We start from the raw sequence: 14,161 nt of genomic DNA on the forward strand, positions 1-14,161 counted from the left end.
CAAGCGAGTGCAATGTAATGAAATGCAGTGAAAGGTGAATTGTGCAAAAATATGCCACATAAACAGTGTGTCAACAGTCAACGAAGGGCTGGGATTCGGCTCTGTACGTGCTCGAGCGATTGCGTTCGTTCCTCGTTCCTCTTGTTTGCTCATTTCCTTCTCCGTTTGGTCTCAACACGACACGACGACAGGCAGCATAAAATGTTGCAACACTGGCATGTTTCACCTAGGCAGCAGCAGCAACAGCAGCAGCAGAGCACCGTCTGGCAGGTGCTGTAAAATGTAACAATCGATTCTGCTCTTGGGAAGGCGACGAGGAGAGTGTACTGGTGGCATACAATCCATCCGGCATCGAGGGAATGGAAAAAAGAGGAACAAAACGAACCGGTTACAACAAATCAAACACAGTCTACATGTAAAACAAAACAGTATACACTCACACAAACACACACACACACACTGACGAAAGGGCAAGGGATTACGTGAGAACTTCAAATCAACTATTTCTGACAGTGCTTCGGGGCAGCAGCAGCAGCAGGCAGTTCGCTTATCGAATCAAATCCCTACTGCACCCTACTGTGGCAGGGAGTAGTGAGTGAAGAGAGGGGCTTTTAAAATCCAATTCAAATCACATTTCACAGGGCCGTAGCTCTGCGTTGTTGCGAATACGTAAAATGAAATTTACATCTCGATTCAAGCCCTACAATGTCCATCTCTCCGTTGCGCCCTTCCGTTCCGCTCGGTTTGCATTGTGTTCGTTTTTTGTTCGTTCGTTTGCTTATTTTTTCCTCCTTTTTGAGGAACTACCAACGCGCATCGCTTGATCGCTAGGGAGCGTGCTCGAATCGGCTCGACCGTAAAGTGTGTTAAAATTGGGAAACTATGAAAGGGAGGAACAGCGCACAACCCGAAGAGGGTGTTGATGGGCAATGAAAAGGGAGAGATACTGCAGCAAAGTGGCAAAGGAAAGAAGGCGATACAAATTAGCATTTATTTGGACTGCAACTACAATGAGTGTCAGCGCTGAAGTTGCTTCAGCATCGTCAAAGGAACTTGTCTCAACGTCAACTTATTACGCTACGCTTACTTCACCAAGTACTGTACAATAGTTGGCTTGATGGAAATGGCAAAACAAAACGATAAACAAGGTTTTCTTTTTTTCGATTATCCATGCCTGAAAAACACATTGCCTCCAACCTCAAACTCTTTGCCACACACTTTCAATCACAATCATTTTGCATTTGCATACCTTCTTCTTAATCCATCCCATCCATTCCGGTAATGAATTCCAAGCATTCCAAACACATCCGGTTATTCCGGTTACAGGAAGGTTTCAATCCATACAGATACATATGCTGTGGCAAAGGTACACGAAAACAAGCCTTACCCAGAAGGCCTTAAGGTGATGGCTTATCGACAGGCCGAATACACAAACGAGCGGAATGATTGATTATTTTGTAACCCCTTGGAAATTGATTTTAGATTATCTGTCCTAGAATATCACCCGGAAGCATCCAACCTTACCGCCTCACAGTAACTACTTTTTGGTTCTGATCGTATTTCTTCTGCCATGCAAATGCAAAAACTAGCCGATTTGGTGTGGTCAACCTCTTTATAACCCCAACGGAAAAACAAACCCAATCACACAAGAGTGTCCCCTCGTTTGCGTTTTGTATCATTTAGTGAATCGATTTGTCTGTTTGTTTGTGCCCATTCACCCCACGAGAAGTGGGTTTTGGTGCGTTTTTTTTTGTTTTCTTTTTTTGGGAAATGACCTTGCCTCGTAACGACTTTTTAATGATGGTTTTACACTTCGTCCCGTTCGAATGGGTTCTTTTAAGGATGCATGGGGAAATGAAATCTCTAGAGCAAAACACGAACACCCTGATCCTGATGAATTGATGGATTTAAATGATAATTTTCTTTGTCGTCAAGATACAATACGTTACAATCTGCTCGAATTTGCGAGTTTAGAGTCAATCTAATACGTATCACTCGTTCAAACAACCGCTAAACTTCGGCTTGTACGTGCTTTCGACACCGATTGCATACTGTGCAGGCGAATCATCCCTAAGCGCCCGCAGCTATGCAATTTTCATAGCAATCGTAAGGCGAAAAGGGAGAAATTCAACCCGAACTTCCGATTGCAAAACTTAAACCACCGCAAAGTTCATCCAACTTTATATGCTCGCACGTGCCCAGCCAAAGCATTTCCCCCACCACAAACTGTGAAGCTCGTTTGACCTACAATTCCCGTTCGAAATGGCACCATTTTTTTGCATCACACTTGCTGATCTAGATAGACCGATGCAGCTGAGTGAGTTTGAAATTCACAAACCAAAATCACACCACCCAACGCCTCGAGCGCCTTGCATATACGTCCCCACACACAATACTCTACACCTCGAGCGTACACATGATTTATTATTCATGCGCACCCAGTTTTCGTTCGTGCCGCACGATACCCTGGCTCCGTCGGTCGGTGACACTTTCAGGCCATAATACGTGTCCATAACCGCGAGCTGAAGGGCTACCCTCCGATTTGCCCTTCTAGCGGAGAGCTAAGCAGCTGGATCTGCGACCAGTGGATCAGTGAAACGTCCGCAAACGGCTGAAGTGTTTTGTCGAAAACCACCGCCACACACACAGCATTTGGAAAACACTGGCACTGGAAGATGTTTTATTTTTACCATTTCGGGTAAGCAGCTTTCCAAATCGAGCAGGGATTATGCTGCCATTTTCCCCGCAGCAACAGCAGCCCAATGTTTATCTTCCTGCATGAGCGAGCCCGGCTGCACAATTGCAAAGTTTTAAGTGGCTTCTTGAGCTACCCGCCACTGACCTAGCCGTGCTTCAAGGCGACAAGGAAACGCGGACCGAACCTTACCGAGAGCCGCCGAGTGATCTATTTTACTTTTCCTTTGTGTGTTTGCGTTTGCCGCGCTCTCTCCGCCCCGCCGGAGTAATGCACAGCGGGACCCTTTTCGCGTTTTTGGAATGAAACCGTTCATCCTACCCTATTCAACGGCGCAAAAGAATGGAGAAAGGTCAAAGGGCTAACGAGCATTTGCTCGATCGTAATTTCTTGCTGCCGTGGGCAAAGCACAGACCGCAACTTTGGCCGCCTCGTCGCTTACATTACAAGCGGCCCACAAGCCGACCCGCTTTACAGCCCACTGCGTTTATCTCCGGCGTGTAGTGTACCCGGAGGCGCAGTGGGTTGAGAAAATTATAATTCCAACCCCACCCCAACCCAACCCGTCCATCCCGAGCACCGAAACGCCCATCCAAATCTAGGTTGATAACTTCATACACCCGCCCGAAGGTTCGCTTTTGTTTTGAAATTTTAATTTTGACATTTCGCGTCCATTTTTGTGATAGTACCAAAGGCGGTGCCAAAATGTGAGTGGGACGTCACAACTGGTGAAATATGGTGCACAGCGCCAGATGAAACCAGCGCACACTGCGTGCTGCGTGGAAAGGCGGCCGTTAAAAGGCCTGTTTCGATGACAGTGTTGCATACATTCAGGCGCTACGAAGCATCGAGCTTGAAAACGCCTTAGAAGCATTTCAAAACGCAGTTCACTTTGGCGACACACAAACACACACACACATACACACTTCGGACACGATACGGAGAAAGCGTGTCAACGTGTCTGAGACGCGTGCTAAATCTCAATGGAAGTTGGTGAAATGAAATTTTAAAAATTCATAACCTAAACCCTTCCAGCAAGCACACACACACCCAGCCGGATCCGGTGGGAGCTCGTTGGACCGGGGGAAAGTCCAATCCATCCGTCTACCGGTCGGCCGTGTGCTCCATCAAAGTGTCATTTAGTGCTGGTCATCTAGCAGGCGTTGCTTGTGGGCGACATGTTTGTGTCCACTCACGGCCTCTCTTACCATTCCGCCCCGCCTTCCCCCTCGTACTGTTGTTTGAAAGAGAAATGTCAACCAAGGACGCATCGGCACCGTCTTGGAGTAATGAGACAGTCTTTGTCAGTGACATTCGCACCAACACCGCCCAACACACGGAGCTGATACCCGAGGCGGGTACACGCTGTATCATATACGGTTCTGTCGTTCAGCTTCTTTTCACCTCTCCAAGGTGCCATTTCTCACCCAGGCACGCGCTTCCCCACACAAACGTATGGCTTCGTATGGTTTGCTGTCAGGCAGCAGCAACATTCAAAGAATAACCACCGCTTTCATCGTTTCATGGCCAAAAAAAAAAACAAGTCAAAGCAAAACCCGTGCGGCGAAATGCTGTACCCCGCTCGCTTCAAAGGTAAATGAAAACCTGCCCACGGCGTACGCACTTGCATACTTGCAGGCGCTGCCAAATGTCAAAGGTCATATCGGGCAGGAGCGAATTTTGAGTGAAATCGTACATAGAGCGCCACGTCCCTCCCCCGCACCTAATGCTTCCCGCAGCGAGCAGAGGTGTTCAATCATGCTTTTCATGAGTGTTTGTTTCAGCTCGCTCAGAAGAGGAAGAAAAATTAAAAGAAATGAAAAAGCCACTCTATTTATTTTGCCATTCTGGTGAGGACCCGTGATTCGGGCGTACCATTTCCCAGGAATCGAACGATATTTCCACCGAATACATGATTAATTAACCTGGCGGCCTCTGATCGGCAATGAAGTCATCCAAACGATTGCTAACCCAATCCCAATAATGGCCAAAAAGACACATGAAACCTAACCATCACCACCACCGCCACGCAAACACACACACAGCCATGCGAAGGCGTGGAGGCGAGCAAATGGCAAAGGCAACAATTCGCCTCGAAGCGAAATAAGTTTCCTTTTTTTGCCACCACCAACGCACGAAAACCCGGTTCGGTCGGTGTATATTGCACCAACACGCTCACTCGTTACTCGCAAAGCCAACCCACCTACACACACACACACCTTGTAATGCTGCCCGTAACTAAACAGCCCCAGTCGAGCTAGCGCGTTTTGCGAGCTTGATGGCTTCAACGACCGGAGCCCAGCGTTCATATCCGTTCCGTCCGTCCGTCGACGCTGACAGGCAGTACTTTCGTGTGTATGGTTGTCGCTCGCTGCAGCACTGCGTTGTAACGTGTACCTGCGATGGGTTGTGCGAGGAAAGTGCTGTGCGTGTAGTGTGCTGTGGTACGAACAACGTCACGTCGCGGATGTAAATGCATCCGTGGGTCTGGCCTTCCGGGAACGAACAAGTGCTGCTGCCGATGAAGTTGCGCCTGACGGGGCAAGGTTTACGCCTATTTGAGCACCCCCAAAATGTCGATAAACGGCTTGTGAACGGCGGTGTGTGCGGTGTGAGCGTTGCAGCTGCCGCCAACTCTTCCGTTGCGGACCGGTGGTGCCACCCAGCAGTGCGTTAGCATTTACAGTTTGTTTGTGGAGCGTTCGTTTGCAGCGTCAAACTGTGGAGATTTCGGCCGAAAAGTGAAAATAAAGCGGCTTCCGACACGCGGATGGTGGTGATGCATGGTAAATTGTTTGTGTTTCGCGAGTGCAATTTCTACCCCGCCCGATATTGGCTGGTATTATTGAATCCGTTCGTAGCGGGAACGTACGGCGCTCACATAAAATTTTAGGGATGGCAACACATTTCTTGAGCCCGCTCCTACAACGCCGCGGTGAATAACTGTAGCAACCATCTAGTACGTTAAAAAAATGAGTGTCGGGACGTACGCCGCCGCTACGAACGGATTCAATAATACCAGCCATTACCTTTTTCCCGTTCAATTTTGTTACCAAAGCTGACACAGCGGAGTAAGAAAGGGAAGAGTTTGCTGACAGGTGCCTTACCTTGTAGACAAGGATGTGCGTTAGTAGTGGAGATTTGTGGGCCAATGTACACAAAGTTTGTGCTCTATATGTACACAAAGTTATAGAGGAAGTTATTTTAATATTCTAAAAGCTTTAAATTTAATGGATATTTTCCATTCATGATTCTCAGAATGAGCTTCAATCTTGAAATAATGCTTTAAAAGAAGAAACATTTAAGTGATAACATGACTCGTACCTTTTCTTTAACAGATCAACCTTGAAACTAGATAAGTACTTCAGATTAGTGTCTTCTAAAGTATCTAAACTTTAGATTTTTATAAACAACCTTCTTACCGAACTTCGTAAGAGTTCTTTGAGCTAATTCGTTTAACAAAACATCCCCTCCCCCCCTCTAACCTTAATACAAAAACTCACAAACCACTTCGGTGTCCTTAATTGTTTGATTCTTAAAGCGTCGCCACGTGACGGCCGGCACACTGTGCCGCCCGGCAAACGGCTACAGCTGTGAGCCTGTAGGACTTAATGCGCTTACCTGCTGCACGCTGCTCTAGAGCAGACAAAACGCGAGCCAACACGCAAACAGTCGCCACTGTTGCAGCTAGTGACCCTCGTGGCCAAACCAAAGCACTACACGTGCATTGTACAGGTGGCCACCTAACGGGGCTAACTTTGCAAAGCTGGTCAATGAGCCGCCCGTACGCTGGCGCATATACATGGCCAGTTGATTCCGGGGCACGATTTGTACCCCTAAACCCGGAGTGAGCATAAAGAAACTGATCAATTGCACGTTTCCTTAGTCCCAGTGAACACGTGCGTAACAAATGCTGCACACTTTTCTGTTCACCAACCAAAAAAAGACTTACCAACTCCCTCTTTTGTGAGTCCTCTCTCTCTCTCTCTCTGTCACAACGTCGCACGAATTGCACCGAAAACTTCTCCTATTACTTTTATGGGGGCTTTTCGCATTAGCAACACGTGGTGCACGGCCGGTGTGCTTCATTCGGGAAAATCAATTTTAGAAAACGGTTCCTCCTTAAATTGCCTCCGCGTCCCAATTTGCGGCACCACTTTAAACACTGACCCTGCCTCCTAGGATACAACGAACAAACAGCCCCCGTCAGCGGCTAGAGCACAGCAGCAGCAGCAGCAACAGCATCACAAACTTCATCCCGAGCAGCAGCAGCAGAAAAAACTGCGCACGCCGGACACGTCATCCACCCTTCTTCCATCGCAGCAACAACCGATCACGGTACAAAGGGAACAACTGCTACTGCCAACGGCACAGCCGTTGCCACAGCAACAGCAGCAGCAACCATCGAAACCGCTCCAGCTGCACCTGCAGCCGGAGCAGCAGGAACCACTATCGGCGATACAGGAAAAATCAACCGAACACGTCCACATCTGTCCCGCGCCAGCGCCGGCAGCACCGGGCAGGGTCGAAACGCCGGGCCCGAAAACCGGACCCAAAGACCGGGACCAACCGGCCGTCGGGCCGCAGGTGTCCTTTTCCTTCTACAAGACAATCAATACGGTGATCAAGAGCAGCCGCAAGATCATAGTGCGCGTTTGCGAGGTGACCAATGTGAAGACCAAGCTCAAGATGTTCAACCTCTACTCGACGATGAACAAGCGCAACGGCGCGGACGATAAGGAGGCGAAGGAGGTCGAAACGACCGGTCACGATCGGTTCTGTCAGGAGCGGCCCTCGAGGTAAGTTTTCAACCCGGTGGGCCCGGTAGTCGTGGCGGTGTTGGTGGTGGTGGTGGTGGTGGTGGTGGTGAAAGGTCAGATGAGTGGCTCCCGGTGGAGCGTAGTGCAGCGAGCCGGTAGCAGTGAGTTTAAGAGTGGAAGGAAAGGTACGACGGACCACACGGTTTAACGAAAATGGACAGTTTGACAGTTTTAACCTCAGTTAAAGTGCTTTCCATCCCGTAGCTCTAAAATCGATGGTTATCTGGAAAATGCAGAGAAAAAGTAAATCTTTCGTTCGTGTTAGGTACAGTGTATACCCTAAGGCGTAAAAGTAACAATTTGTTGGATAAAGTTGGAAAAAAAACTTGGCACTTCGTTTATCGTCTAACATTACACACATTTGGAATTTGGTTCTGTTTGGTTGATGATGGTCTTGAACTCTTCTTCGCCGACTTTCCCTGTTAAAGCTTTAGTTAAACAGCATTTAAAATTATGTTCCAACGATTGCATAACTGTAGGCGTTCAATGGGCAATTCTAATTAGCTCCACACTTTAACGCCTAAAGGTATGCAATTTGCTAAGCTTTTCATTCCCACCAGGCCTCTCGCGCGATGACGCGCAGCGAAAATCGCTCACAAAATCACTCACCATAATGAGTTTAGCAATTGCAAAATCGTTCATAATTTACTCCGCACGAACAACAATGGTGCTTTACAATTCTGCTGCTTCTTTTGTGCTTGGAAAACTCTTCGTACAACAAACAATAATTTAACCCTCACCTGCTCCCCTCACCACCACTCTATAACTGCATCCCTCTTGCATCTGCTGCTGCTCTGTATACCGGGAGAAGCTTTCATCTTCTTCAATTATCACCACCATCACCGCCAAGCCTGGCAGGCCTCGCCCCTTTCCACTTGAAAAAAAAAAGAAACACAACAAAAAAACGAGAAAAGATGCATCACGGCACAGCGCGATTGCACGAAGCTTATTAAAACTAAAATTGTGTTTTTGCTTTCTCTCTTTCTCTTCCTTTTTCTTCTGCCATCGCTCTTTCTCTCTCGCTCGTTTTGGCTTCCACCATAATCCACCTCGAATGCCTTGTTTGGAATCTCTTGTTTTCTCTCTCTCTCTCTATTTTAAATTCTCACTTTACCACACGATTGCATTCGATTGCATCCGCATCCTGTTTAATTTCCTAACCGTTATACCGTTGTGGTTGTGCAACTGCAAACTGCTTCCGTTTGTTTTATTTTTCCTTCTTCTGCCTATGCATGGGCACGACGGCTTTTATCGCGAAACTACCACAAACCACATCCACAAACAAACGCACAAAACACTCGTTAACCTTTGCTTAGGTCGAGCTACCGGCGGAAAAAGAGAAAAATGCGCCGTGCCCAGTCGGCGGCCGAGTTCCAGGAGCCACGCACGGAACCCCCGCTTACCGCGGCCAGCAAACGCATGCTGTTCAGGTAATTGAATGCTCCACCTTTCCCCCCTCCCTCTTTAATACGCTTTTGGGTTCGCTTTTTCCTTCCCTTTTCCCATTTGAATAAACCCTCAGCTCGCCACCATCATCACGCCGTCCGGGGCCGTACGGGACGTGGCTTTCGGATCCTATTGTTTCCAGTTGCCTTTGGCTTGCGCTTAATTGTTTGCCCTTTTTCTTTGTTTGTGCCTCATAAGTTCTGTTCCCTTCCTTGCCTTTCTTTTTTGTTGTTTGTGTGTTTTTTTTCTGTCTGTGTGTGTGTCTGTGTTGGTTTTTTTCTTTCCTTTTTCACTCCTTCCTCTCCATATTTCCATTCACTTTTCACGCGAACCATTTTGCGCTTACCGCACGCGCCACTCTCTTTCTCTCCTCTTTCTCTCTTCATTATTGCAGGGGTCGCTCCATCAGCTCCGAGCACGACAACAACTCGGAAACGGAACATTCCGAACGATCGCCACTGGTCAGTGCCAAGCTCGATTCGCTCGCCAAGTTCCTGTTCAGCCGGAGCCTGCTGCAGGAAGGCACGAGCGCGGCCAAAGAGAACGATTCGCCGACAAGGTTTCTATGCCCTTCATACTACTCCATACCTACTGCTACTACTACTACTACTACTACTACTTCTTCATACTACCTAATAACTTCTACTACTACTACTTACTGCTACACACATGTTCAACTGTGCCCTCTACCATACCATAGCTACTATTACTTATCCATTATTACTTTATTGTTGGTTAATGTTCTGTATCTGCATTTGAGTGTACACATGCACAAAGTTACTCATCACACAAACACATGCTCACATTAGCTCACTTATCCCACTGTCTTCCCTTAATTTCCATCGTTCCTAGTCTGTCTTATGAGAGAAATATTTTGTGTTGCAATTTACATGTTTTTTGCAGTTTTGACTTATTGTTTGGCCCTGTCATTGTACTTTAATTTTTTTTTCTATTAATATTTATTTCAATGTATGTTACTTTTTTCATTCTTTTAGTGTTTGTTTTATCCCCATCTCTGTTTAATGTTTATATGTTCTGTTTGTCATTTTCAGAGAATGCTCATTATTTCACTTTCTTTTTTAAAGCATTTTCATTTACTAGTTGTTTAATTTTATTCCTTTTTATGTTATTCCTGTGTATACATTGCGTTGAAGGACGTTTACGTTCAATTATTTTACTTTTAAACAACAAAACTGTTTGGTTATAAGTATCCTTTTCTTTGTATTTGTTCTATCTATTACATTTACAAACCATTTCTGTCTATTATTCTTTCATTTTTCTGTTTCACTTTACGCCCATACCTCGAGAAAAATCTTACACACATCCACATCCATGTACCACCACACCCACATCTAGTGATTCTGTTAGCTTGCTGAACAGGTTATAGATAATTCATTCGATGAAGCCATATGCCATATAGCTCCATAATACAAGAATGAGAACAGGGCACAATGCAAACGAATACATACCAGAGAACCAAAGGTCAAGAGTCTGTGTTTAATTGTTCACTCCGTTCGGTGTTTGCTCGCGTTATTGTTCGCGCTAGTCGTTACAGCAAAACCCGTGTGCATTTCTTTCTCTTTCTCTCTCTCTCTCTCTCTCTTTCTCTGTTCTTTATGAATTACGTTTATTCATTTTCACTTATTAGGAAGCTAGTACTAGTTGCTTTTCGAATCGATGATTAGTTTTAGTGTTTTGTTAGGTTTTTTATATACATTTTTTTCAACTCTTAGAGTAGTTCTTATGCTATGTTTGAATGAGATTGTAAAAAAATAAGCACAAGAATTCAAAAAGCTGTGGGTCACAATTTTATGGTAATTGGTAAAGTTATGGTAAAGTTACTGTTTTGCCATTTTTTGCATCCATAACGAGCGATCAAGCAATTTTCCCTTTTTAAAGGTTATGAAAAAAATACCTTCTCCGATAACAATTCAGATGATACAAGGCTACTACCATGATAAAGTCCAACACTTTGCTACTTTCTGTGCTCAAATGAACTTCTCGCTTCCCACCTTCCAACACAAGGGACAAGGAAAACTTGTTCGCCATAAATATGGCTGCTCCCCGAGGCGTAGGCACCGCGTGTTACACAAGATTTCCACAATCGGGCAAATCCTTATCAGCGCTCGCGGCACTCGTAGCCTAAAGAACAACAAGAACTTTTATTTGCCTTTTCCGTAAATGATAAATAGAAGCTAAAAACCCGAGTATGGTTCATAGCGGGTTTTTTTTTATCTCTCATTTCTCATGGCCAAGCAATCGACTCTGGCCTGACTGGCTGGACTGGCGCAATTTTCTCGCCTGTTGAAGTACGCTTTACCCCTCTTTCTCTTTCTCTCTCTCTCCATTACCACCGTGTTAAATGAATGACTTTTTCCAAGAAGCAAAAAAAGGGGTCAACAACTCGGTACTTCACACTAATTGGGATTCGCAGCGTACTTAATGTAGCTCACCACATCTCATCAGCCCACGCCACCATCCTTTCCCATCTTGAGTTGGGCTTCAGGATTGGCCAGCGATCATGAAATCTATAAACGAGTCAGAGAAGCTCTCACTCTCTTTGTCTCTCTCACTCTCTTTCTCCCAATGGAATACAAGCGGGGTGGAAAATAAAAATCCACACGCTGAAACGGTGAGGCCCACCGGCGGATGAGACCGGTACCACGATCCAATTTCTTAGCCCCCAAGCTCTCGGGTACATTTAATGAGTCTAGGCCAGCACACACACACACACAGCACACACAGTAGAGCTCGGCTGAAGTTGCTGAATTCCCTGACAGTGGAAAGAATGCTTGTCTACCCGAGTGGCGCGACGTTCTTGTGGACGTGTTGCCGGTTTTGGTTTGGTTTTTGGGCAAAAGTTTTACCAAAGCGGCAGGAATTCCATTAGGGAGCGTTTCGTGTTACATTATTACTGTTGCGGTTCCGGTGCTCTCGGGCATTCGCCTGTGCTCGGAACTAAAATTATCAGCAGCGGCATTCGATTACAACCTTTTACACACATGATTGTATGTTTGTCTTTATATAGACTCCTTTTCGTCCCACTTTCTCTGTTATTTTTTTTCTTCTTCTTCTGTACATTATTTATTGTTTTCTCTTATGTTTAAGATCCTTCTTGTGTATTATTTTTCGCCTCTGGTAGAACTGTACTGTACAGCCACTCCATAATTGAAATGGGTTTAAAAATTTAGCCACAAGTAAAAATCAAAAGCAAGCAATGTCGAACACACCTCACTCACAATCACACTTAAAACACACACAAACGCAGACTAATCTAATTGAAAAATATAACACACGCACACTTACACACTCACGCACACCAAGTAACTAAGTAGCAATTAATCAACAATAAGTAATTTAGTAGTAAGCTAAGCTCTTTCCTCGCGCTACTCAACCGTTCAAAGCCGAATTGTTTTGTAATTGTGTTGTAAAAGCAGAACCGAATTACGAGCCACAATAAAGACTAGCCCACCCAGTGCTGGTGGTCCCAAAAAAAACTGAGAATGCATTCCAAATTTCCTTGGTACAGCGGTTGGCGGATAGATGTCGCCCCGACCTCCTTTATCCCCGGCCGCTTGTCGATCTGTCAGAAAATGAGTTGTCAACACAGAATGAAACCAAACACACCTGTCAAAGTGGGGAATTAGTACAACGTTTAGTACACACATTCACTCATCACAAAAAAACACACACATACACACAATTACACCAGCTATTAAGAAGGAAAATCCTTTTGACACAAAACCAAGCGGGAAAACAATGCAATTAAATGCACTTATCGGGTACCCGTGTTACCTCATGATCGGATCGGCAACTTGTATTCGATAATGGAGTGTGAATTTGTTTTGCTATTGTTGCTATTGTTGCTCGAAACTCAAAACAATTGTTTACTTAATGTGTTTCCTTCCTTTTCTTGTTTTGCTCACTGTTCTGTTAAGTCGTGTTTTGTTTAATTACCTATCCGCAGGACTCCACATAGCATAACACGGAGCGCAACATAACAACTGACAGCTGCCAAACGCTTCAGAAAACGCTTCTTTGCTGGTAACATGTTTTGAATATCCTTAGTAGGCAGCTCATTGCTCGCAGAAAAGCTACCAACCTACTGCGATGACCGACAATTCATGAAACGCTTTACTTCCTTTCCCAAGCGTTTGGCAGCTTTGTGAAGCGTTTGGCAGCTGTCAGTTGTTATGTTGCGCTCCGTGTTATGCTGTGTGTAGTCCTGCAGTATTACTATATTATTTTTTATTCTTTAGCTGTCATCTTTGACCACTTGCATTATTATGTGTGACCTTTTTTCCTATTGTTTATTTGTCACTTTTTTGTAATATTTTTCCCTTTACTGTTCATATTCATCTTTAGTGACTACATTTAGTATAATGTTTGTGCAGTTTATTCTAGTTAATTTCTTCCATTTCTATTTTATCTTTAACCTATTTCTGCCTATTATAAATAAGTTACCTTGGAGTTTTGTTAGTCTCAATTTCCATTGCATAGCCAATAACACCTGGCTGCAGCCTATTTCAAACGTGCAATGAAGGGTTTGGATTTTACACACACACAGAAACCCCCTCCAAGGTTAAGAGCTTTCTTGCATTGAGTAACCTGTCATTCATGGCACATGCTGCTCCTTTTCCTTCTCCGTTCATGCCCTTGCACACCCTGCTCAATGATGGATAATTTAATGGATCCTTCCTTCCTTCCACCCAAACACGACTACCTGCAGCCAATTCCGCTGCATTGTTTTGCTTCCTAGCCGGGGCAATGCATTGTGGAGCAATGTGTACCTCACATTCCCCCAGCCTTCTCCCACGGAACTGGAGGGCCAGAGTGTGTGAATATTACATTACACATCGGTTTCGAGGAAACTTTCGTGTGCTAATCTCCTCGCTTGTGCTATATTTATACCACCAAGACCTCGAGTACTGACTGTGGCCGACTTGCGAAGGACGGCTGACAGGAGGGCCTTTGCACACCTCCGCTGCACGCGGTGGGGGAATGTTCACGTTATCAATTTAGTGTGAAACTTTTCCCTTCCACCACTTCATCTGTCAGTTACACCTCCTCTCCCCTCCCATGCCCTTTGCGCAGTGTTTGCTTGTCGACGTCAAGTGCATTCGTTCGCGCGCGCACACCGTTGCGCCTTTCTCGCTATCTCGATCGTTGAGCGCGTTTCACTGAGCGGGCTGGAGTGAAA

The 14,161-nt window shown here is 45.5% G+C and overlaps 1 protein-coding gene across 3 annotated transcripts in view; it reads left to right on the forward strand.

Annotated features, from left to right (window-relative positions):
• Positions 1–14,161, forward strand: part of LOC120959204 (uncharacterized) — a 41,902-nt gene that overhangs the window by 11,221 nt on the left and 16,520 nt on the right. The window contains exons 1-4 of one of the 3 annotated variants that reach the window (XM_040382444.2): positions 1,762–5,481; positions 6,878–7,494; positions 8,832–8,945; positions 9,356–9,520. The exons of 1 other annotated variant lie outside the window; for it this stretch is intronic. In XM_040382444.2, the coding sequence (XP_040238378.2) occupies positions 5,479–5,481; positions 6,878–7,494; positions 8,832–8,945; positions 9,356–9,520 (899 nt within the window). In that variant the 5' untranslated portion in view covers positions 1,762–5,478. Of the gene's footprint in view, positions 1–1,761; positions 5,482–6,877; positions 7,495–8,831; positions 8,946–9,355; positions 9,521–14,161 lie in introns of those variants that run through there. One more of the 3 variants, XM_040382443.2, reaches the window with a different exon arrangement.

The sequence above is a fragment of the Anopheles coluzzii genome, chromosome 3, assembly GCF_943734685.1.
Source record: "Anopheles coluzzii chromosome 3, AcolN3, whole genome shotgun sequence".
Taxonomy (NCBI): domain Eukaryota; kingdom Metazoa; phylum Arthropoda; class Insecta; order Diptera; family Culicidae; genus Anopheles; species Anopheles coluzzii.